The sequence below is a fragment of the Rhipicephalus microplus genome, chromosome 7, assembly GCF_043290135.1.
Source record: "Rhipicephalus microplus isolate Deutch F79 chromosome 7, USDA_Rmic, whole genome shotgun sequence".
NCBI lineage: Eukaryota > Metazoa > Arthropoda > Arachnida > Ixodida > Ixodidae > Rhipicephalus > Rhipicephalus microplus.
In genome coordinates, this window is record NC_134706.1 from 165,341,480 (window position 1) to 165,367,571 (window position 26,092).

Consider the following 26,092-nt stretch of genomic DNA (forward strand, 5'->3'; position numbering starts at 1 on the left):
ATAGAGGCACAGAGCAGTCATTCACCATTTCGCAGAATTCACCGCGGAGACAAACGGCCGCAGTTTTAAGAAACAAAGCACTGTTATTTTGATAGGAGCGCTTCGATAAAAGCAGACACCCATGGTTGTTAGAACAGTGTCGATAGCCACCACAAACAAGATAATAAAAAAAAAACTGCTGCTTTGCATGGACAGGGGTTCTATGAGGCGCCGCACCTTGAAAGCATGCGAATCCTCAAACTGACATCATACAAGCATGGTTCGCAGCACCATTATTGGTCCTACACCAGGCCAATACCTGCTGCGAAGCCCCACTTGAGGTTAACTAATACACACTCAAAGCTCCATATAATGTACTGGAATATAACAAAATATTGGTTATAAAAAACAAAATCAAAAATAGTTTTGCAATTGATAGTGCTAGGAGTATACCTTTATAACAAATTTTTGGATATAACAAACTTACTTTTGTGTGATATGCAACTTTGTTATAATGAGGTTTGAGTGCACTACCTTTGCATCGATTCACCAGATTGTAAGTTTAAAAGCTTGTTATACTGCTTTGTATGCCCCAAATATTTTAAATTTTAAAACACAATGTATTTGTTCGAGCAACATACTTCTACTCAAGTCCAACCCAAGTTGTTTTCATTTTTCTTTGATCGAAAGAGAATCATATTTGCACATGCCATGTTTCAATTTTCGTTTTTTAATTGTGCTGGTTAGTTGGGTAGAGACAAAATGCATATATTTTTTTTATAATACGTGCTATATAATATTTCAGTTTGATTCGAAGGTATACCACTATTTGCTTCGAAGCTATTTACTATTGACACATTGCTAAGACATAGTGTATCCTCAGTATATGTGTCTCATTGCTGTTACAGAGTTGTAGTTTATATGGGAACCCATGTCGTCTTCAGTGGACACATTCGTAGTGACATGACCTGGCCATCATTTCATTTGGTGAGCAGTGCATTACGACCAAGGGACATTGGCACCTTTCATTTCTGCCTTATACAGATCCACTCGGAAGGGATGTGTCCACAGTGCTTTATCATTAGCAATGTCTGTAATATGCACTTATTTTGGCTGTTTCACACCGAGCATTGCTTTTTGCAACAGCTTCCCACAATGCCTTTCAAGGCAAGTTATCCTTCAAATACTCCCCAACCTTTATCAGGCCTGATAGAGGTTGGGGAGTGCTTCCTTTGTATATGTATATAGACCATTTACAACTGTGACAATGAGAATTAACAAATCTAAAAACCAAAGTGGCCGTGTGGGAAGCACAATAATAACAGCTTCGGAGAGTGAAAGTTCTCACAATTGTGCAGCTTTGGTGAAACGTTTTATTCTGCCGTTGCAACATTGAATACGGCCACAACATCTTCTTTTGTCATAAAACAGCTGTATGATACAGTAAAATATATGTGCATTCTTTATATGTATAGTATCTCGTATTCACAGGAAAACAGTTGGCGTGGCTGTACACAGCTTTTATACACAGACACGAGGATGCATTCACTTTTACCTTCTTGATATACACGCTGCAGAGTTTCGTTCCCACACAAATTTACTCTTATTTAAGAGAGAAATACTGAACATCCTGAAAGCTTCGTTCTTTTTTTTTTTCAACGTTGTGTTAGTAGTACCAATGTGCGAGACAAAACTTTGCATCAGAGGTTGGAACATCATGCTTTGAAGCATGCGAATCGGCAGCTCTATTACAGCAGCGTTACCCAAGAACTCAACTGTCGAAGCATGAGGTTTTTCATAGATCAAATACAGGCAGAGTGTTTATAAAACTTCTTTGAAAATTTTACCTCAGCATGGTATGTTTCATGACAACCACCGATGCAATTTTAGTATTAATTATTGTTTTACCTGATAATTACCTAATACTTGAAGTTTAAATTTTAGAGGTAACTCACTGCAACGTAACATGCTCCAAGGACATGCTCCAAGGACCTCGCAAAGGATCACCCACAAAAGCATATACAATATATTTAGCCCAAGCATAACACACAACAAGCAAAATTCTTCAAGATGGCAACACACATTTCAACAAAGCATTCCCTGTAGATTGTTTTCATTCAACAGAACCAAAGAACGTCTCCAGTAGAAAATTAATGACTAGTTGCACGCCGGTGACACAATGTAAGCAAGGTGTCTTCTAAAGTGCAAGCAAGCTTATATAAAGTTTGTGATATGTCTTTTGAAATCGAGTGTGGGAGTTAGTTGAAATGAAATAAACAATCGCTACTGAGTCATGCGAATGTACAAGTGAGTATGTTAGTGCGGTGAAGTACAAAAATGTTGGCTTAGCCTTGCTGTTTGCTATACCAGACTCAAGCCTTCTATAAGAGTTCTCGCTTTGCACAAATATTTGACAACACATGCCAGCCATACAACTTTTGGCAGATTGTTAAACCTTTGTTCTAGAATCTTTAAGACAGATAAAAAAGGTATATTCTTTAGACCTTTTTCCTAATTCAGCGACTGGGTCTATTGCAACTATCTGCAGAGGTAATACATTTTTGACGTCATTTTCAACAGCCCCTTAACAACCATACTCGGCACAAAGCACAAAAGTGTAATTGCAATTTTAAAAGAGTGTTGACACTGCGGCTTCTGTGATAATAATGTTGTTTTATATTGAAAGTCATTCATTTGGGACTGGTACGTACACAGTACATGTGGTGCATTTCATGATTTTGAAAATTCCAACCAAGTGTTAACGCACCTCCGAGTAATGACAGGAACAAATATTGTGTGACAGCAACATGACATGAAGTACTAAGGCGGCCACTGTTGCACGGGAGGGAGGTGGCTGCTTCAGCAGTGCTGTCATGGGAATTTGAAACCCTGAAGAAATTATAGCAAGCACTTGTTGAAGAGCTGCCATTGTTCAAGAATGTAATATTCTTTCCTAAACTCCTAAATTTAAACAAATTACATTTAAGCCATCTTTTCTCTGCAAAATCCATCACAGCATTTTTCCCTAGCATGTCCAGTCTGGTTCATGGTTCTGGTCGTGTTTCTCACTTCAGTCAATGCATGCTTAGGACAACACTACTAGCGATGATTAAGTTGCTAAGAATGTCGGCCATACTTGACATTGTTTCATTGTTTTCTGCACCACACATAAGCATTCTTTCCTGCTTGATCCAAAGCCTTGCACTAATCTTCGATTCTGAGCAACAGTCTTCTAAGGGCACTCCAAGAAACGATTTGGGTTTGATTTTTGCAAGCACAATGCTTTTCATTGCACAAAGTTTTTCACAATAGCACAAAGTTTTTCGTTAAAAGCAATATGCAGACATGCTACACAATTCAAACTCATATATGTAATTTAGATTTCCGTGGCAAAAATAAGCAAAGAGCACATTTACAATGAGTACACTTTGCAATGCAATGCTGTAAATTGCCGCGCACCCACAAATTAGCCCGGGTGAAGATTATTTGCCGTCATCAAGACCAACTGAGGCCTGACATTGTTAAAGAAGCACTGACATAATTTCAGAATCGAGAAGTGTCCTTCATTGGATTTCTCGGTGTGCGTATGTCCTCCTGACTAAATTTGAACAGCGTCGGTCAACAAAAATTATTTTATTTTGACAACAAACAGCGTACGAGAGCTTAATGAAAAATGGAGTGCCCCTGCAACATCGACACTAGTGCTACGTGTTCGATGTGATACAATTCACAGATGCGTTCCTGAGTGACGTAGCTCTATTAGCGATGATATCATCGATCAGAACATTATTATTGTGGTGCTGACTGGCACTAAATCCTGAAAACGTACTCACTTGTCATGTCTGATCTTTGTCACACCACTTTGAATGATTTCTTGAAATTATCAAGATGCCAACCACCATGAAATACAGGCGAAAGACAAGAGCAGGATTCAACGGGTGCTCGTCAGTCAGCATGACAGGGAATAATTATGAGTTGGAGTCGTCAGGTTCGAAGCGCTGAAAAAGTGCAGTGAGGGTGTCTTTTCATTACACGCATGTTACACGCCAACACGACCACAAGATGTCGAAGTGGAGTAGCGTATAGACAGATATCGTCGCTGAGAAGTAGCACGCAGGTATCGTTAATAGTGAGTCTGTGCACTTATTTGCGTCTGCATAATGCCCGGTTACTGCCGCAACTGTGAGAGGCTGGATAGGTGGGGCCATCTGGAGGCTCAAAGAAGAACCTGGCAAGCAAAGAATGTATTCTATTTCTCTGCTGGTGCGCATTAATTACACCAATATGCCATTGACCCCTTTTCGTATACTAGGCTATACGCTCACACAAACATAGCCAATTGAGACACCAGAGCGAGCATGACTGAAGCATGCATTCTCGGGAACGTCCTCATCGTCGCTTGGAACAGTGTCCATTTTAGAATTGCTGTTCTGCAAAGAGTTGATCGAAGCAAAAATGATTCGAGACGTCGCGAATTGCGGCGATTCCAACCTCCAGACTATAGAATTCAACCCTAGTCGACAGCTCATACGGTAGTGAGGGCAACGCACGTGGCAAGACATGACTGAATGTGTGCAGAGCACCTGAGTCTGACATCACTCTTTTTCGCGGAGAGGTGGCCAACTGTGGTACGATCTGAAGGTGACTGCAAGGTAGCACCACTGGTAGCGCTACCTTGCAGTGCAATTGCTGCTCATTTTAAATCGTACTAGATACCAGTGATATAGATCAATAAAAGTGACAAGTTATTCGTTCCTCAGTTGTGTTATAGGTTGCAAATCACTACTAGGGACTTGATAACTACTCGTTGATGCAAAAATCTTGACATGAGTAAATGTGATGTCAGTGCTCCTTTAAGGACCACAGGATACAATAAAGCAAGCCACAACTGAGTCAGCCTTCAACTGCTCTTCAGACTAAAGAATTTTTTTTTCTTTTGAGACTGTGCAAGTCATTGATAACCAAGCTTGAACAGAGTTACTAAGATTTAATTACTTCGGTAATAAGTTAATGCAATATTTGCTTATATTTGCCATGAATCAACACCATTTCCCCAAATCTACAATCCTAATAGGAAATGCTTCAATATATGTGAGCTAACAAGTGAAATCACCGAAACTATCGAGCATCAACTGGTACCCTAAACAGCTAGGTGATGGAAACATATTTAAGATTCATTTTGAGTACGACCAATGTAGAGATGCTCTTCCAATTCTTTCCTTGGTGCATTTTCTCGGTGCTGTGAGCAACAGTTCGGGCATCACTGACAAAGACTGTCCATTTCTGAGTGGCAGATAGCAAAGGAGTAGAGCGAACAACAGTCGTAATGTAAACACTAAATCAGCCCCACTTCCCAGTATGGCACCAAGTAACTGAGCTACACCACCCCTGAACAAAATAAGCAGGCACAGTTTTTTTATACACCTCCACACAAAAGTGCATGGATTATAAACTAAAGACGTTGCACTTAGTAACAGAGCTTTTTTTTTTTCATTCATACCACACAGTAGAATTGATCGATATACAGGCAAGTGTGCATTTGTGTAGCATAATAAGCAGTCCCGATCTCTTTTGGCTACGGTATATTCAAAGACCACCTCCAGTTTGGACAATGCTAAGAGTGAAATGAGAACCTTTGTATTCACTCATTCAAGTTACTCTTGACTGGGAAAAGAGAGCCACTACTCAGAGGTCGAGAGAAATGCTCAGCACACAGCCAAAATTCAGTGCTGCACTTTGTCCTTGTCCACAAAGATGCGTAGAGCACGATTATGAGAGCATTTCTATGAAGACGCCATAAAGAATCAGATTCTCTCAAGCAGCCTTAATTTGTATTCCACTTTACCACTGGGTTTCATATTTTCAGCATTCGTGTATTAGCATAAGATCAGGACCTTTAACTGTTAGCTAAGAAATGCACATAGAAAGCATAACCAATTGTAAACACCTAACAGGGCATTCAAAGTTCTTTGGAATACTACTTGTTCGAGCTCGCAATAAAACCATGTTCAAACACTAATATTTATCGGTCATAAAACGAGCAATTCAAGCTAGATGGCATGACAGACACATGTACGACCACAGATTGTTCCCAGGATGTGATTTGAATTGTTAGTGAGCATGATGTATGTACAGCTATATGCACAAATGCAGCCACAACTGCTCTACAAGGAAAAGAGACCGCTTTTGGACCATGCCGAATTTCACTCCAGAAACCAAGCCTCGCCAACTGAAGTGTAATGCAATTAAAGGGGTACTAAAGAAAAAATCAATTTCTTTTGTAGATTACACTTCCACAATACCAAGTCACCACTTGGAAGAGACTGGCTAAGCGAGCAAACGCACAGAGATAAAATGCATATGGTGACGCAACCTTCATGGAAAACATGACATAGATTTCCACGAAGGCTATGTAGTTCTTAATTGGTAAACAGTACATTGTCCCCTGAGGGGCCATGCTAAGGTCAAGAAATTTCATCAAGCAAATGTGACTAAAACTAAAAAGAACACTTTCATGGGCAGATTGGAACCTGTGATGCGAAATTCTTTTAGACAAGTCCACTTGTCGAAATGTTGGTTCTAGCACACAAATTTTTCATAACAAGAACACTCAGAAATCTAGGGCATCATGTGAACATACATTTCCGCAAATTTTGCTGCAATATTTAAAAATAAAATTTGGTAAACTTATGCTGCAGAAGGAAAAGAAAAATGATTCACAAAGAAAGCCTTTGTCAGTCTAAGCTGTATAACTGCATCACATTAGTGTCTCTTTGAATGGTAAGCAAACGCTTGTTGACGGGCAAGGCTGCCATAGCTAACCATAGCAGCCATGACGAGCCATAGCTAACCTTAGAGAGCATGAAATAATGAATACATGCAGCATATAAATCGAATGTAACTTGAGGAATAGGTTGTTTTTTTTCTGATATAGCTGGGCAATGTCAGTTTGCTATAAATGTGCCAATTTTGATCACTGCATATTACATTATTCTTACAAAAGTGTGTCGTGTGACAATCTTGTGTTCAGTTTAAACGAACAATTGCACAATTTCACATAAGAGGTACATTCTTACACACATTGTATGATGAAGAAGCAACGACTAATTTTTTGCCATAAGCCAAGCCCAGCAACTATTAACTAGGTAAATAACCATAAGAGAAAACAATGTTTTCTATGGTTGTTGGTAGATGAAATATGTTGTGGCTTTCCCCTCCATTGGTGAGAATATTGTAAGATCACTAAAGCTGAAAAAACGTTGCTTCAACAAACCTTAGGGTGCAAAATGGTTTTCGCAGAGCCACACTGCAGCATAAGATGTGTGATTCAAACTGTGGAGCTTGGAAGCAATGATGATGAGCACACACATTTACGGTGACACATTGTTATAGTAGTCAAGCGCTGCTGATGGCATTTGAACGCATCAATCGTGTGTGCACTAAAGCATTGTTCTTGAAAGGTGAGGCTTCATCAGCAAGAAATTGGTAATGAAAGCCAGAAAACTGCAAAAATTATGTAATTCAAGCCAGGATGTCTACCATGACAAGAGCGCATTGTGTCACTGCTTCGAAAATGTTGGGAGCCATCACTATTAGATCAGCACTGAAAAATACAAACAAGCTTAGATGTTGAGAAACAACAAATTTTCTTGCTGTTCCTTCAGCTTAGCCTAGCTTTTTGTCATACTTCATTAAATAATAATGAGCTACACCTCACATGACATCGGTTACAAGAAGGCTCAAATGCATACTTTTTTTTATAGTAAGCAGCAAAACTAAACCTGAAGCAAATTTTCAGTAAACTGCAGTACCACAAGAAACTGACCTTTCTCCGTCACTCGGAAGTTCATAAAGAAACGCTGAGAAAACACCAGTCTGGTCTCACACCCATCATCGGCCCAGCAGTGTGCTGGCAACATGGCAACATTAGATAACGAGCAAACATTTGGGAATAAGCACATATGCATACTCACATCCATGCACACATTTTAGATGACGGACTATACACGCACATTGAACACAGTGTAGGCTGATTCACAGTCCATTTTCTGCACACGTTCTCATGACTGTCTCTATGCACATATTCACAAGGCTGTCAGCTCAGGAATCTGAATGTTCGAAGGTTGACTGGCAGATCAAAAGGAGACAGTCTTTAGATGCCCTGTTCATGCAGTCTCCACAAGGAGTAGCCAGGAGTCTGCAGAAAGTCGTGGCATATCTGCAAACAAACAAATAAACAATATTTTAGACTTAACAGTTTAAGCAGTAAGACATTTTTCTTTCTATAGTAAAGGCAATGATGAACTCAAGAGCCAAATCATGTATAGAGACACTAAATTTTGAGACTGTAAAAAGCCTGCCGTCTCTGCGTACAAGGACACTTGGCATGGATTGCTGAGCAAAGCAAACATGTAAAATTTATTTTCATTTGCTTACGAAGGCTGATTCTCGTGATTGAAGCCTATCGCTAAAGTGATCGCCACTGATGTCACCATGTAAGAAGCCTAGCTAATGCTTAGCAACATTGGACCTCATGAGAGTGGCATGCAGTGGGCGGTAACCCACAGATATGCTGCACTGGGCAACAAACATTTTCACATTTCGCAGAGCGCTTCGCATTGTAATGCCAACCTGCGAAGGCTCATCAGAACCTTTTTGTGGCAGCTAAATTTTGATGTCGCAGAGCAGCTTATAACAAAGTTGTATGAACTCGTGAGCAGCCTTATTAGTATAACATAGAACTGAGTTATTTGGTACATATTCATTGTAAAAAGATAGAGTCTGCAAACGAGGACACAAAAAGAAAGTCGGGACACTGCAAATGACTATCAACTGAATATGCGCACTATAGCAGAAAGGAAAGATGGTACAAAAACTTATCTGCATGCGATACGTGAACCTGTCGACCCAGTATGCATGTGAAAGATGACTGCATATGGTAATGAAGATTTCATCTTTAACAGTATCTCCTTTGAGGCCATAGATGACATGTGCTCTGCCGAAGCTGCTGCGTGCAACAACTTAGCTGAGAGTAATCTGGGACAGACCAGTGCTAGGCAAGCAGTGAAAGTACCCACCGGCATGCCATCCCCGTCTCTTGCACGGCGCCGCCGCCGCCTATCATCCTGGGCGACATGCAGGCGCCGGCAGCCGCAATGCCTGCCTGCGCAGGCGTATGACGTCGAGGCGTCTGGCGGCGACGAAGGGCGCCGAGTGGCTGCGTGTCAGACATGCGCGAGAGTCACCTGCACCTCCGAGTGTCCCGAGGGCAGCACCAGTGTGCGCGCGTTATGTCCAGACACTGACACGATCACGGTATCCTGGTTGATGACCTGCGATGTGTCTGTCGTCTGCACGATAGTCACCGTGTTGACATCGTGGTTCTTGCGCAGTAGGTGTGGGTCGGGTGCTTTCGACGAGCTTCCCGGTGGAGGGCTTGGCGTGTTTCGGTTCGATGACGACAGGCTGCCACCCCTGCATCAACATCACATTCGCTTGTGAATTTATACAGTACGCATGGTCCAGTTTACAGCATTGCAAAGCTTGGGTACATTTTATTAATATAGTTGTGAATGAAACAAAGTTATGATGATTGATACTGTCACAAGGTCATGACAGTGATAAAGGCAGCACCCGACGGGTTCAAGACTAAACTTTTTATTTGGGTTAATCTGTGCCCGGATATTAGGAAGGTTATGTACAAGCTCCAGAAGCAGACGTTAGGACAGCCTTGCAAAGCATTAGGTGTTCAGAATTGCCGTATTTACTCCCGTAATCCTCGCACTCGCATAATTCTCGCACCCCCCACACCGCCCAACAAAAAATACGATTTTTTTTCCTCGAGTAATTATCCCACCTCCGAAAACTGCTGCAGTAATGTCGTCTGCTCCTTCCACCCTCTGATGATGATAGCACGCATCATCTGGCACCATCTCTTAAGCATCAAGCGTACTAGTATTGCACGGAGATTCAATCCAATTCAAGCCAAGCCAAAATGGCAAGTGCACGTTGTGGCGTGTTTTGTACATTAAGTCGGTAATCTTATGACGTTATGGGGCGATACTGAAGTTACACGGCTGCTTTCAAGTTGAAAGTAATAGATCATGCGCCAAACGATGGCAACAGGGCCGCCGGTAGGCTCTTCGGAATCTACGAGCTTTGTGTTCGCTACTGGTGACGGCAGCTGAAAGCCACCAAGACGCCTTGGGCCTGCCGTATGCCTAAAACTGGGATTGATGGTAAACTTTATTTCCTCAGAAGGAAACTGCGGGTGATTCTGTTAAATAGCCATCAGCCCAATACTGACGTCCTACGCTTACCTTTTGAGGGCTCCTGTTGCGCGACGAACGCTACAGCTACACCCGCAACGCCCACAAGCTTTGTGTACGGTATTCTAATTCTCTACTATTTGTTTGCACTTTTTGTGTCTCAAATAAATCTTGCCTTGATGAATCTGTGCTTGTGATGTTGAGGTAAGTTTTAATTAGTACTTCTCAAAGCATGCTGTTAGTTGCTGGTGTGAGAATCCCGATTTGCGACCACTTTGTTTTTATTTTTTTTTTTGCTCTGTACCTTTTCGTGGAAAGTATTCCTGCGTAATTCTCGCACCCCCCCAATTTGCATCGATTTTCCGTGAAAAAAAAAGTGCGAGGATTGTGCAAGTAAATACGGTAAATACCCAGGGCTGACAGGATTACGTACACACTTTAGTGTAATTCATATGACTAGCCCTAGCAAAAATTCTAATAGAGGTCTGAATCAGTCTGATACAGTTTCCTATAAGTTGTACCAGTCTTGTACCAGACTGATACAAAGCCTTACCAGTTCTTATAGACATGCATATCAGTCTGATACATTTTCTTACCAGTGCTACCAGTCTCATATCAGACTGATACACAGTCTTACCAGTGCTACCAGCTTTTGAATAAGTTTGATTGGTCATTTCTATGGCATATATTAGTCTTTAGGTTTTTAGTCTTTTGTTCATTTATCGGATCTTCAAGATGCATTACTGTCATTTTAACGGTACTTCTTTTTTTGAACACACTGTCCACATATATGTCATTGGTCATTTCTGCATGTATATTAGTGTATCAGTGTTTTCTATTGAACACTTGACAACCATTGTGTGAAATATTATGATGACTCAAAGAGTGCAACTGGCAGCTTCTGGATGCGTAGAATAAAATGTACAATGTTTCATAGTGGTGCAAAAATGTACAATGTTTCATGGTGGTGCATAATTGACAAACTGAGCTTTAAATATGCAAAGCAGCTTTCAGCCTAGATGAACGCTTTATTCTGTGTACAAATGGGATTGCAGGTGCCAGATAGCAACACAGTTAATGCTGACAATGACAGATGACGTCTAGAAATTTCAAGAAACTAGTATCCAAAGCTTATCAGATGACAGTATAAACATAACTTGAAACAATATAAACAAAACTTCTCATCACAGAGCAATATTAACATAATTTCTAAATTTTAAGTTATAGGGCCAGTAAACATTCCAAGGGACATAACCTAATAATCAGTCCACTACTGTGAAATGAGCTTGCTGATACAATAATTTTTCCAAACTGCGTGGATTCGAAAGCCTCGGGTGGTGCTGCAGTTTCTCCTTTTCACAACACAAGCCAACCCCAGCTGTCTCTCCCACATAGTGCTTTGTTTTTAATGACGAGCCACTACATTAGTGTCATGATTCATACTGGATGAAATATTTCAAATAAACAATGAAATGCTTCTTTGAGTAATCATTAATTGACCTCATCATCAAAACTTAATGCCTCGCAAATCCACTGCCAGAAATATTTCGAAGCAAGTTGAGGGGTTTATTGCGCACTTCAACCGCTTTCTTTTTTTTCTCGTCGGTCCCAACAAGCTGCGCCGAAAACTACAGGGAGGAATGGCAGTAAAGAAGTGCGATATGTAAGCACACAATATGAGCTAGAGCATGCTTGAAGAAACACAGTAGCTTTTTCGTGTTGCCATTTCCATGTGCGAGTGTGACTATGCAATGTTAGAAGATTTTGGACAACAGTGCCAGCATGTGGCAGCACACTGTGGCAAGAAGCACATTCGATTAAAACGCTGCTCTTGATTTATTTTGGCTATAGGCCAATAGCATGCTTTCAGTTGTTTTACACCACATACAGGCATCCGAAAATTCGAAGTGAGCACAGTCATCTATATGAAAAAAGTCACTTGCAGCTGCAAGATTTGGCTGATATGTTGATAGCAGCATCTGTTATTCACAGGTGTGTCTTCACAAAGCCCAAGCGGTGGCACAGACCTGCTATATTTCTTGCCTGTAATCCTCACAAGATTGATAAATAAAAAACCATGTACTAATTAAGGCTAAAGCATTTGACTGCAAAACACACACACGCATGCACGCACACACACACACACACGCACGCAAGAAACTGCCTACCATGAGAAAAGTTCAGTTGTGAAGAGAACAACAATAGAAAGGATCGAGCCAACATTTAGTTGTCCTACCTTGCTAAACTCATATTAGACTGGCTATATATGTCACAAGTTTTAAACAAGTTTGGTACATCAGCAACATAGCAAACACATCCAACTTTCATGCGCAAACACACTGGCCACATCCTTCAAGCACAACTTTTTTTCTCTGTTTCTGAGCAAATAACAATGTGAGATGGGTTCTTGAATAATTTTGATGTAAGCCTCACACACATGAGCACACACACAGAGCCTGGCAGTTTATTGACATGCACCAGTGTAAAATACATGCAATTGTTGCATTTAAAAAGTGTCGCTCATGCCAACATTGTCGCGAGCCGCATCTGCAGTCCGGTAGGAATCGCCGAGCGAGTTTTCCTCGAAGCCGTAAGTGTCGTCGGGATCAGAATTTTCATTGCTGTCACCATGCGCATCACTCAGACTTCACGTGTCGAAGGCCGCTACTCCAGAAAATCAATTACCAGCTAAAGACTGAGGAATGCTCTTGCTGAGTGTAGCTGGTTGGCCGACTGCGCCTCCACCGCTCCTTGTCCGAGGTACTACATATTGCGATCTAGGCTCCAAATAGCGTTTTTTTTTTCTCTTCTTTCTGATCGAGGCTGGGGTTGAATTGAATCTATCTCTCGTCGAACTTGACACAAACTTCAAATAGCGCGCTTGATGGTGTCCACGCAAAGTGAGGCTGCGGAACTGATAATAAGTGAACGGGTAAAGATAGATTACATCGACCAAGGCTTCACATTCACAACCTGCTTGCTGTGCCTTGAATGTTAAGCACGCGGCGCGGATTTTGTCGTAAACTGTAACATGTGCCGTGAGATCACGGCGCGAGGTAGTGACTCTACAGAACTCCTCGCGTGGTGAAGGTGTATTGTACTGTGGTCGCCACGGAGGAAGGTTGTCGTCGCCATGGTGGTCGCTGACTGCCATCATGGCTAGATGATTGTAGCCATATTAATGTGATAGATGAATGGATGAATGGATTGATATGGCTGTACCCTTTAAATTGGGCGGCGGCTAACGTTACCTAGCCTAACCAACGCGAATATGGCGACACAGCGCATGACCTCTGAAATTGCCGTTGCGCGCCCGTCATTGTGCGTTTGCCATCTTGGAGGCTATGCACAGCGTCATCATTTCACAGTAATTGCATTCATTGTTTATATATTATTTGCTGTGAGCTCTAAAAAAACTACCCTCTAAGGTTGTAAAAACATGAAGTAAATCTTTTGCAAATAAATAGTTTTCAAAAACTAAATTGCGTTGTGTTGAGGAAGAAGTCGTGGACTCGTGGTTGCATAAACTACTTCGGAGATACATAAATAGCACTGCCATCGTCATCAATAGCAAGTTCGTGGCGGCCTTGGTGGGTGTGTAGTGCATGTGAACATTGTTGCGTCTCTTAATTGCTCAGTATCGTGCCTGTACACGCGCGATTCTCCAAGATGTTTGGTTTTGCGATGATAATTAAAAGTTAATAGTCCCGGTAAGTGCATGTAAGTACATCAATCCGAAGGATACAGGCAATTTTGATCCTCACAAGTGGTACCGGATGTTCTGGAAGGATAACACACACTGCGGCCACTATCACGCTCAAGTGATTAAGCTTTACGGTAAGTCCGTGCCTCTTGTATTCCCAATACGAAAACAAAGAGGAAGAAGCAGTCATTCTGAAGTTATTTACTGGTCATATTTTCTTAGGCACCAAGGATGATGCAAGGAATGCAACAGAAAAACTACCATCCATTCCGCAGACCCGATTGCGACTCCTCCGATAGCTGCAGTTCAAATGAAGTGGACAATGAATCGTTTAAAAAAGTAAGTTGCAATATGTCATACTGCAGCTGATGTGCTACTTGCAGCGTAATTATAACCGACAGCCAAGTTTGGCTATCGTTGACATTGCGGCTGATGTGCTACTCCGGCGCAATTGCAATCGACAGCCAATTTCGCTCCGCACGTGGTGCCGTGTCACACATGAAGCACCAATGCTCTGATATACTCCCCGCCCCCTTAGCGAATATATCAGAGCATCGCTGCTCCACTACTGCGCGGGCGCCAGACTGTCGTATTGAAGGTGTTAGTAAAGTTTCAGTATGCTGAAGAGCTATTTTATTTTATTCTATCGTGGTATGAGTGCAGCTTAGTCACATTTTTTTGTACAATTGACTGGTTTAAAATTATTTTTGCTTGTGCGGATATACGCCCTGTTTGTGCTTGCGAACTAGCAGTGAAATTTGTGCGCTGGGTTGTCTGCAGTTCTAAGAAACACGACGTCAAGCTGCTGTTAAGCAGAAGACAAAGCACGTCAGCAACCGTTTTAAGAAGCAGCAGGGAGGCCTGCTGTTTGCTAATGCTGAAAAAAAGAACAGAGAAAGAGCTTCTGAAAGAAGTGAATATATATGCTCAGGGCTCGAAATACAAAAGCATTAGAAAAAATAAGCCTACTGGGAAATGCCCTTCGCAACAAAAATTTCCGAACAGGTTTATCATTTCTTCATAAGCTGTTGTAACGCACTGCTGCTAGGGTTGTATGCAGCACTAAGTTGCCCTATTCTTATAGCGTGCAATTTTGCTGAAAAGCAGAATGCAATGTAAGCTCATGGGTGGCATGGATGCATGCATGTTTTTCTAATCACTTGAAAATGTGCGTTTACAACTTTCACAGTGTGGTGGATATTAAAAAGAACACCACTTGGTCAAAATTTCTTGAGCCCTCCACTACGGCATCCCCTATAATCACACCATGGTTTTCAGACGTGACATGCAACGTGTCATTACACTTTAATTGCATATCTCAACTGCATGCTATGTTTATCATATATATTATTTGACCATGCACACCTACGATGCTACCGTGACAATTAAGGGTGCAATATACTTTATTTCTGCACACTCTACTTTTTCATTGCAGCAAAGAACCTTGTCCTTTGCGGGTGTTGCAGCTGCAAGCCTCAAAAGCAGAAACGACTTGCACCTTTGCCACCACTATGTGCTGCCACGCTGGAACCACCACAGCGACCACGGACAGTCCTGAAGTAGCCCACTCAAGTGTGAGGCAGGCTGCACCGCTTATCAATTATGTGCCCACTGACAGAGAGGTATCATAAAACTCTAGTATGCTTTGTCTTGAAGATATATTGCTTTGCTTTAATGAGAAAATGTGCATTGACAAACTAATGTGTGCACATCATCTTTGACTTGTTTTATACGTGCATAGGAGCAAAGGAATTGCCGTTCCCAAGAGGTTGTACAACCACCCCATGGGCTTGAAAAGACAGACCCGTTTTGTTCGTGAGGCGGCCGTTACCATTTTTGATACAGCAGGCCAAGTCGGTAGAAGTGTTACTGGCGCAGCCTCCAATCGGTCTAAAGGGGAGGCGAAATCTCCCTAGGAAAAAGAAACATATGCTGTGTTTTCAGGTAGGTGAAATTTTGCAATCTGACCAAAATTCATGGAAGTTGGTGGCTCCATTTTTGCACGTAATCAGCCGAGGTTTCACTGCCAACTTGTGTTATAATTACTTACTAAAGCTTCAAGTGTAGCTTTTGCCTACTGGAGCTGGGTAATTTTATGCAAGAATCGACAAACTAATTTTAAACAATATTAGAGAGGCAGACTGGTAGCACTCCTACTTATTTCCTTGTCATATTGACTCCTCTATTTAGAGTGCACATAATTGTTGCTTAATAAGTGCCTGTAACTTGCTTTGTTTTTGATCATGCAGATTTCTTCAACCATTTTTTTGAAGTTCACCGTTCTGATTGGAGAGGTTGAGCAAATGAAGAAGGTCCTCAATAAAGCTTTGGAAAACAAAATTAATGACTTAATGAAATCAAAAGATTAACCAAGGAATGTCACATCAAATAAAATATTGTGTTTGATTTCTGTGTTCATATTTGTGTCCTGCTTGCTCTGATGTAGCGGTGCACCTGCCAGTTGGCTAAGCACCGATTCGCTTGTGGGCCTATCAGAGTAGAATGCTACACTTATAGGCAGGCACACGAGTACTGGTACACTGATAGACTGGTACACTGATAGACTGGTACACTGCTAGACTGATACACTGATAGACTGATACACTCATAGACTGATACACCTATAGACTGATACAACTGTCAATAACCTGATAGCCTATCAGTTTTTCTATCAGAATTTTCGCTAGAGTACACTCACTTTTTTCGGGATACACTCTTCAGCTACCACCCTAGTATCTCTACGCAGAATGTCTTACTACAGCTTAAAGAGGACATGCTGGATAGTTCTTCTTCAAACCAGCTCTGGGAAGTTCTGGCTCTGGATCTGAAGTGCAATTTTGACACTGTCTCTCACACTCTAATTTTCTACAATCTCACTTTCTCCCAGCGTGGCTCGTGTATCTCAGCCAGGTCCTTTTTTTCCAACTGGACAGTCACTATCGGGGTAGGAGACATCCGGTCAGAAGTAATTCTTCGCACAGGCAGAAAAACACCACAAGGCTCAGTTCATTCGCCCACTTTGTTCAACGTGGCTATGGGTAAACTTTCTCCACAACAACAGATTACCAATATCCAGATAATATTACAATTAGGGCAGGGAAAGATATCAGACAGAACCATTCAGGCTGCCCTCTTGTGGAGCAAGCACATTCAGAGCCAGAGGCATAGTTAGCTGCACGTCATCTGCTACAATTCCTCCCACTTCGCCACGAGCTGCGAAATGTTCAGAACGCATGCGGCGAAGTGGAAGGAACTGCAGCATGCGACGCGCAGATAACTACGCCTGTGGCACTCATTGCACTTGTACCACAATAGTTAGAATGTGCAGCGCTTACTTCGTGGTTCGACAGAGAACGGCCACGCACGCTGTGTTACCTTTGACATTGGCCGCGCCTGTACAAGCTTGCTAAGTTCAAGGCTTGGACGAGTTTGTCATTAGTGCAACAAAGGGAAAGCAGCGCTGAAAGTTTCAAGAAACACACAGGAAGACAGACTCGGCGCTTGCCGTCATCGTCCATCGTCTTGCAAGTTTTTCAAAAATTTCAGCGCCGTTTTCTTTCCTTTGTTGTACAAGACCATGCTGCTGCCGGCAGCCTTACATGCTCTGAGGAAAAGTCTGAGTCTTTCGCTATTGATATGATAGCGGCACCGCACAACTAATGATTCTACAGACATTTCACTGTTTCTTGCTGGTTGTCTTACCTCTTGGGTACCTCGGCTTCATATTTTAGGCCTCTACCTTCTAGCTGACTTCTCGCCTACTATACACCTTTTCACTCAACAGATAACTCAAATTACACACATGATCCATCGCATCACTCATCTCAAGAGAGGCCTCTGTGAGCAGGATGTGCTTCGCTTAGTACAAGCGCTCATGGTCAGTCGACTCACCTATCACCTTCCATGTCACAATCTCACACTTGCTCAAACCAAAAAGATAATCATCCTTCTATAGACAGCCATGAAGGCAGCTCTCGGCTTGCCTCGAAACGCATCTACGCTCCTTCAACTCAATGTCTATAACACTGTAACCAGGCCAAGCATAACAGTCAGCCCCACAGACCCGTCAGGTCTGCGCCACTCCATCTCGTCTTGACTACCCCATTCCCGAAAAACCCACACAGGTACTGCTAAACTTGCCCTTACTCTTTGCACTCTCATCAAAGTGCTTCCAATTTCACACAACACGAATCCCTACTGCCACGCCAATCGTTGACATGCCCGAATTCAAACTATGATACACATTTCATTTAGAAGCCAGTGGCCATTTTTCACTCCCCTTGACCCTTTTTCTCGTTATTTTATTGCACAAAATATCCACAACTGTGGCTTCTAATTTAACATGTACCAATTAGCCCAACAATGTGCACTTCTATATGACATGAATCTTTGGTGGTTTAAAAGTCTTCTACAGTGATGCGGCATGCTATCTAGAGAAGTTAGCCATGTGTTTAGCCGTGATAGACGACACAGGCGCCACACCACACTACATCTGCCACACTTCACACTACAGATAGGCATCTGTCAGGGCTCTGCCACATTCCATCTCAATCATGACGAGGTTCCGGGACGCACAACCCCAATAATTATTCTAAGCGCTCCTCATTGTGTGGCTACAACTAATACGAAGTTCCCTACACGTCCGTCTCCTTTGTGTTCTAGCTCAAGAAAGTGGCGATTTGGGTTGGTTGGAACATGTCTCGTCTTGGCTATCCTAGTCTCGAAAAACCCACACAAATACCTCCAAACTTGCCAAAGGTAATTTTTCGCTCTTTCTGCCATCGTAAAAAAAATTAGAGGGGGGGGCATGGGCCTGGTGTGCCACCCCCTGGCTACGCCCTTGACTCTTTAGGCTCTCATCAAAGTGGCTCTGATTGACGGCAGAAAAGTGGGCTCTTTCTCCGGCCATTGTCCATGCCACGATAATATCACATGACCCCCTGTCAACATAGTGACAAACTCACAAGCTGCTTTTTGTGCCTACACGGAAAGACATGACCCCCTGTCAACATAGTGAGAGACTCACAAGCTGCTTGTCGTACCTACCCCGAAGGACTTGTGGCTGCACATAAACACAGTACCCCTTCTGTCTCGCCATCCGCATTATGTCTGGCGCATATTGCCTGGACTCCTGGGCACGCCTATCTCCATGGTAATGAACGCGTTCATGCAGTTGCCATAGGTCCGACCGGCCTGGCACCATTGGAGGAGCTGTTGAACTCGGACAACGCCCCAACAGAACCATTAAACTACAACGCCAAGCTGTACTGGCAGAGCCTTTATCCTCCTCCTCATCATTCACTTAACAGAGCAGATGCTATCGCTAGGTGGCAACTGCAGACCAATTCATTTCCTTGCCTCTGCATGCTAAACCACTTTCACACGACAGTGTACCACTTTACATGGAGATAGATGCTCTGCCCCTCAAGGAATTCCTACCACCCCAACTCGACCCCTTCCTCTTAGGAGTCTTCACTGCTCAGTTTGTGCCAGCAGGAACAGCAGTAGCTGGTCCAGTGGGCTCCAAGTGTTGTGCAAGGCAATGGAGCTCTGGACTGAGTGCTCCACCCAACGAAGGCTCTCTGTACATTCGCCATTAAAAGTTTATTTAAAGCACAAGTGCTGTACACAGGAAGCGGCATGAATAGTCATCCGTCGTTCAGTCATCTGATTTGTGGTAAGTAAGACACATCTGCATTTATACGTTTGTCATTGAAGGCAATAGCGTTATTGCTGGCGCTTGAGAGCTCTTGAATAAACTTGGCCATTCACGTTCTGCGCAAGTTCTTAACATGATCTCTGACAATTGATTGACTGATTTGATTTATATGTGGGATTAAACATCCCAAAATCAACATATGATTATGAGAGATGCCGTAGTGGAGGGCTCCGGAAATTTTGACAACCTGCTGGGGTTTTTTAAAGGGACACTAAAGGCAACTATTAGGTCAACGTTGATTGTTGAAACAGTGGTCCGGAAACCTCATAGTGTTGCTTTTGTGCCAAGGAAGGGCTTATTTTGAAATGAAATCACGTTTTACGGGTCCCTATTGGGTTAGCAAACTTCAACTTACCCACCCTAAGAAGCGGACCATCTCAAATCACTGTTGCTGCGCACAACGCTGCCTGGCTTTACTACACGGCCGCTAACACTAGTAACAGCAGAACGAAAGCAGGGGGAGACACAGCAGCAATAACATTGGCTCTGATATGGCAGACGTGTTTTGGTTCAACTGGGCATGCTAGATGGCATGACCTGTCCAGTGTAACCATGCAAAAATTGAATTTTTTAACCACTTGCACCATTACCCATAATATCCAGCGATTCTTCTGTGAATCGAGCAGAAACGAACAAGCAGCATTTTATTGCGTCTCTTGATGCACGAAAGATTTTTTATTTGCGACAGCTAGATTGATTACTAAGGATTAATTATAGGCGGTTCATCTGACGTCATCGGGATTATGTTGGGAATGTCCTACTGCAACACATGTATTCTTGAGCATTTACCTTAATTTCTCGGCAAGTAGGGCACGGCTGTTAATAATATTGTTGTCTTAGATGTTGTCATGCATTGAGCTTTCATTCTTATGTCAATTGTTGTTCGCCTTTAGCGGCCCTTTAAAATGCACCGAAATCTAAGCACACGGGTCTACAGCAATTACGCCCGTAGCCACTAGACCACTGTGGCGGGGCGATCTCCGACAATGGCGAATATTTCTGCAGCTGGGTGTTTCACATTTATTATAAAAATGAGAAGATCTGTGCAAGAGTTAGAAAAATCTTGTCTCTCTTCGTCTTTCCCATTCCCACAATGTGTAGACAAAAGAGAGAGAGATAAAGATGCAAAGAAAGGCAGGGAGGTTAACCAGACACACATGCGGTTTGCTACCCTGCACTGGGGAAGGGATGAAGGGGAGAAAAGAGGTTGCAGAAAGATGATAAGGTACACAAAATCACGAGCACACTCCGGGAGCACACACAGTCTACAGGCGGTCGCTCAGGTTTGTTGACTTCAAGTAAAGTAGCAGTGCTTTACTCGCTTTCTGCGCAACTGAGGCACATGCCCAAGGTCCTAGTATCTTTTGCACACGAAATGGTCCGGGGTCAAGTTGATTCAAAACCATCCGGAGCTGGCATCCCTGTGTGTCGTAGCAAGCGCAGCTGCACAGGACATGTTCGATGGTCTCTTCAGCTCCGCAGTAGTCGCATGTAGAAGTGTCTGCCATACCAATGCGAAAGGAGTACACCTTTGTAAATGCAACACCCAACCAAAGGCGGCATAACAGTGTCGCATTGGAGCGAGAAAGTTGTGATGGTAGCTTTAGCTTGAGCGAAGGATCCAGTTCATAAAATTGACACCTTTGGAAGCTGGTTGACGACCAGAACGTGCGTGTGAGATGTCGAGCCAGCAGGTAAAGTTGTCTTGCTGCATCATTCCTTGATAGAGGAATCGGGACTACACGGGTTCCTTCATGGGCTGAGCGGGCTGCATCATCGGCTAATTGATTTCCGGTAATACCGATATGCCCAGGCAGCCATTGATATATAATATCATGCCCTCGTGCTAGAGCTTCATGATGGCAATGTCTTATTTCACGTACCAATTGTTCATGATCAAAAATAAATGCACATGTTGACAGTCAGTGCAGGTTCTGTTTGGTCTTTCTTGTCTTCCCTGTATTAAAGGCGTGGTGTCACTATTAAAGGTTTGCTCCCCTAGTCACCTCAGGGGGGCACCAAGTCACATTTGGTGCAGATTCAGGGCACTTCCGGTAATACTTTCTTCTGCTCCATGCGGAGCAAGTCTATTTCATAAGCGGATTCAGACAGCTCCCTGTATGTTCCATTGGCACATCTGGAGCAGCTTCATCGCGAGATCCACTCCATGGAGCAACTTTTTCTACTCTGTGACAATTGCCGGATTTGACTGGAAGTTGCAAGCACCCCATACCTTGAAACGGTGCCAACTTTGGACGCGCCAACGGATGCCGATCCCATCAGTTGCACTTCACGTTGGAGCACACGTTTTACTAGAGTAGCGTCGCTGTGTTCGGCGTGCCCACTAAGGCCACAAGAGAGACGCGCACATCGTGTTCCATTCTGACCCTGCAATTTTCTCCAGAGGGAGCGCATGTGTTCCACTGATAGATTCCCTTCCTTTGCCCTCCGTGAGTGTGGAGTGCTCTGGCGCAGAGTTTGTGGGTTACTCTGAATCCACAAATGAATGACGGCAATTGACATAACACGGAGGGTTGGGGGACACTGCGATGAACCTTCACCTCCCTAGAAGGAAGAACCCTGTGCACAAGTACGCTCACTACAGGTCTGGTGTGACGTCACTACAACTTTCGCTGCACTAGCGATGCACTTTCGATGCACTAGCGATGGGCTTCGATCTGGAGAATGAGCATTTAGGTACACTTTGGAAGTGAATTAAAATATATTATAAACACTTGCTGTGTATGACCATCGTGTGGATTGTCCTTGCATACAGAGGAAACCCAAAAGAGGCTTGTTATAGCCTTGAAACGGGATGAAATAACCCATTTAATTGTGGTTTTCTACTAATATATGATACTATATATCTATATATATCTATATCTGATACTATATCTATATATATCTATATCTATCTATATATACTATATATACCAAGAAGTTGAAGTTCATGCATTTTTAACTCTATTGATATTTTACAGACGCACGAGCTGACGTCAATTACGTCAATTACCATCAGAAATGACCTGTGTAGGAGATATGACTAAGAACTTGTTTCGAAATGGCAACGTTAAGCTGGCATCCTGTTCAACCCCCCCCCCCTCCTTAATTATCTAAGAAGTACACAATGCTGTGCTAGTTCGTTCATGGTCTAGTAAAAGTCACAAACGTATCGCTGTTCTGCGCAAGGAATAAACGACGCAGGTGGTTAAAGGGAGCGCACGAACAGCCATACTTCTGTTGCTTGTACTTGGAACTGCTCAGCTTCTCGGCCCTGCGGGAATAAATTTCACGACTGCGGCACGCGTTATTTTGAAAAACCTGATCTAGAGTACTAACACAAACGCAGCATTCCAAGTCGTAGCGAGCACGAGCAGAGACTGACCCGAGCACGCTGGTGTTGTAACTTCGGCGCACGACGTCGGCGGGCTGGCTCGTCGCGCCCGTCGGCCCGGCGGCGGCCGACGACTCCTCCTGAGACAGCGTGCTCAGCGTGAGCGACGGGTTGCGGCTGTGCAGCGGCCGCTGGTCCTCGTCCTCAGCCGGGCTCACGGTGGCCAGGGTGTCCTGACTGCATGAAGCGTTGCCGCCCACGCACGAGCGCAGGATCCCGCCGCCGGCCGCCGAGCTGGTGCGAGAACGGTAGCTCGGAGGGCGGCTGGGCTCGCGCTCGGCCGAGCTCGGGAACGACAGCGGAGGCCTGCAGAGAGAGCATGTCTTTTGACAACGGTTCAGCAAAACTGAGAACAAGCACACGACCGGCAGCCCTCATCAATCACGCTGTCAAAGCACCTAGGAAAAAAAAAAGAATCAATTAGCACCGAATAAAGTTCCCATTGAAAACAAAGATGAAAAAGGACAAACCCTTTATGACGAGTCTCAGCATGACGTCAATGGTCTTAATGTGCCTTTTCTTATTATTTTATTTCCGGCCACATTAGCACAACTAATCCTTGTGGAACCCTCTGGGCCCTTGGAGTACTGCATTTTCACCGTTTAAGCGATAGAAACGCACAACTGTCGCTTGTGATAACTAATTGTACAAGAGATAAAAGGCGGGAATTACCTGCGTGTTTTTTCGCTTGCAAAGCATTTTGTTGTAACGGCAATGGTGCTATCAGTTTTTTGAAAGGGCAACTTACTGACCAAGAAAGAAATCGTCTTTATCTTGAGCAGCGAACTCACACATGCGCCAACTCACTCGGATCGAGTCTGCTGAGTCAGTCCACTGTAATATTTTGGTGAGTTCGATTGAAGGAAAGTTTCGCAAGCGTGCGTCCACGTCCAGCTCAGAGTAAATTTCGTGAGTCCGTGATGTGAGTCCAAATTAGGCGCAAGACGTATTTATTGAGTGAGTTCAAGTACGTGAGTTCCACTTTTTTTTTGCCGGCCTATGGATGTATATGTATACATATTCATCATTTAACTATCAACCTGCTAGGATTCACGTTTATACTTGCATCTACTCATACGTATACTCATACGTATTCTAAATCAGTATTGTTCATACACAATTTAAATATTCATTGATCAGATTATTCACATATGGGGTGCCTGGGCTTCCACCCCCCAAACTCTTCCAGGGAAATTCGTGATGAATATATATTATGTTCTCTCTTCCAAGAATAATGTTCTTACTGGTTTGGTGCCACTTATATAACTCGCATTCGGAAAAGGCGCCAATAAGAACGACGATGATTACGTGATATACTTGTGCTAGAGAGCATTGACATGCATGTTTGAAAAAGCTCATTCTACGCTAACGGATTCATGAGGCAACTCATCACTCGGACTAAGTATGACTCAGATCGAACCATGAGTCTGAGTGAGTCAGGTTGAAGAAAATTTTCGTGAGTGCGGGTTCAGTTCGGTGAGTCCGAGTTCGAAGCTCCAAGTGCGAAATATATTCCATGTGTGAATTTGAGTGAGCTTCGCAATTTTTGCTGACCTATGCTCTTCAGCAGAAATGAGCCTATCACTGCTGCAAGCACCACACCTTCGGTGGGTGTGTCGCAATGATCACATGTCACGGCAGAAGCTGGAATGACAAAGACAGCAAGAACCGAAGTGACAGAGAGAGAGGCCAACACATGCCTCGAATAGCCCGAATAAATGTCAATGGGAGAAAAGAAAGGTAACTTTATTCTTTATTAACTTGGCAGAAAGATTCCCCCTCCATTTCAGAGGAGGTGAGGACCCAACCTAGACGATGGCCATGACCCTGTGGGCCCTGACGGTGTCTTCGGCCTACCCTAACTAAATTTTCACTTCTGTCTTGAATCGCTCTGTAGCAGATAATTTGCAGGCTCAGGCCTGGAGCAGCTTGCTCCACAACGCACCGAAGAAGCAGGTTACATTTCCATTCAGACACATGGTTAATAATAATGAACTCACGATTTGCTTCGCCGACGTTAGCGACGAGCAACACACAGATAACAATCATCGGGACAGAAATTCACCATAGTGCAGGATAACGATGATCGACAAGCAAACGCGGTAGCGACAAAGGTTCAGAAGGAAACACGGAAACGCGTTGCCGATCACGTCCGAATTTTCGAGCACTGTCCGCGCTATCACGCGGCATAATTTGTTTTTGCAAACGTGATTTCTACTCGACCATTCCATGGTCGACAAAGACAGGCTGCTTTGTATCATACCCACTGTTAAGTGTGTACCGATTCGTCGGTTTTCCCCGAAGTGTGCGACGGCTTCTGTCTTTCGGCCCTGCTCGGATCAAGAGGATACACACTCCACCTGTCTGGAGATCGGGGCACGCCGCAGAAGATTATCCCGCACCAGACACGGAGAGGGGGGGAGGGCGAGATCGGTCATTAGCGAGGAGTGGCGGCCCAGCAGAACCGGAAGGGGCCAGCGCGCCCGCACGGAAACAAAGGGCCGCGAGAATGGAGAGCGCGCCCTGTCGGCGATCGAAGCAGCCTGGCACCGATTACGTCCGCCGCCGGGTCACATCTGCCCGCCGCCATTCTCCTCGACCGGAAGGAGCGCTGCATTCCGACAGCACCACGCGTCACCCTCGAGCCGGGCCGCTTCCGACAAAACTCGCCCCACTGTAACCACACGGTTGCACCATATAGGACAGTGATGGTTTAATCTTCGTGCGTATAACCTCGGATAGTTTTACCACTCTAATATATATATATATATATATATATATATATATATATATATATATATATATATATATATATATATATATAATGAAGTCTGTTTATTTGAGGAAAGACCTCGCAAAACGAACGGGCAGAGCCAGTACACAGACGATGACGATGATGATGACCCAGAGTGGCAATGAGGACAATAATTCCCCCCCCCCCCCCCTTGGAAGCGGACACCCTGGCCGCCGTAAGTCGAAGTGACGGGGAACGTCGCGTGAAAGGTTTCATGCGACAAACGTGGACAATC

General features: G+C 43.6%; 1 protein-coding gene across 1 annotated transcript in view; it reads right to left on the reverse strand.

The window, feature by feature from the left end:
• Positions 1-8,055: 8,055 nt before the first annotated feature.
• Positions 8,056-26,092, reverse strand: part of LOC119179012 (uncharacterized) — a 296,890-nt gene continuing 278,853 nt past the window's right edge. The window contains exons 4-6 of the mRNA XM_037430096.2: positions 23,055-23,369; positions 9,057-9,453; positions 8,056-8,197 (exon numbers count right to left, since the gene is read on the reverse strand). Of these exons, the coding sequence (XP_037285993.2) occupies positions 9,204-9,453; positions 23,055-23,369 (565 nt within the window). The 3' untranslated portion in view covers positions 8,056-8,197; positions 9,057-9,203. The remainder of the gene's footprint in view (positions 8,198-9,056; positions 9,454-23,054; positions 23,370-26,092) is intronic.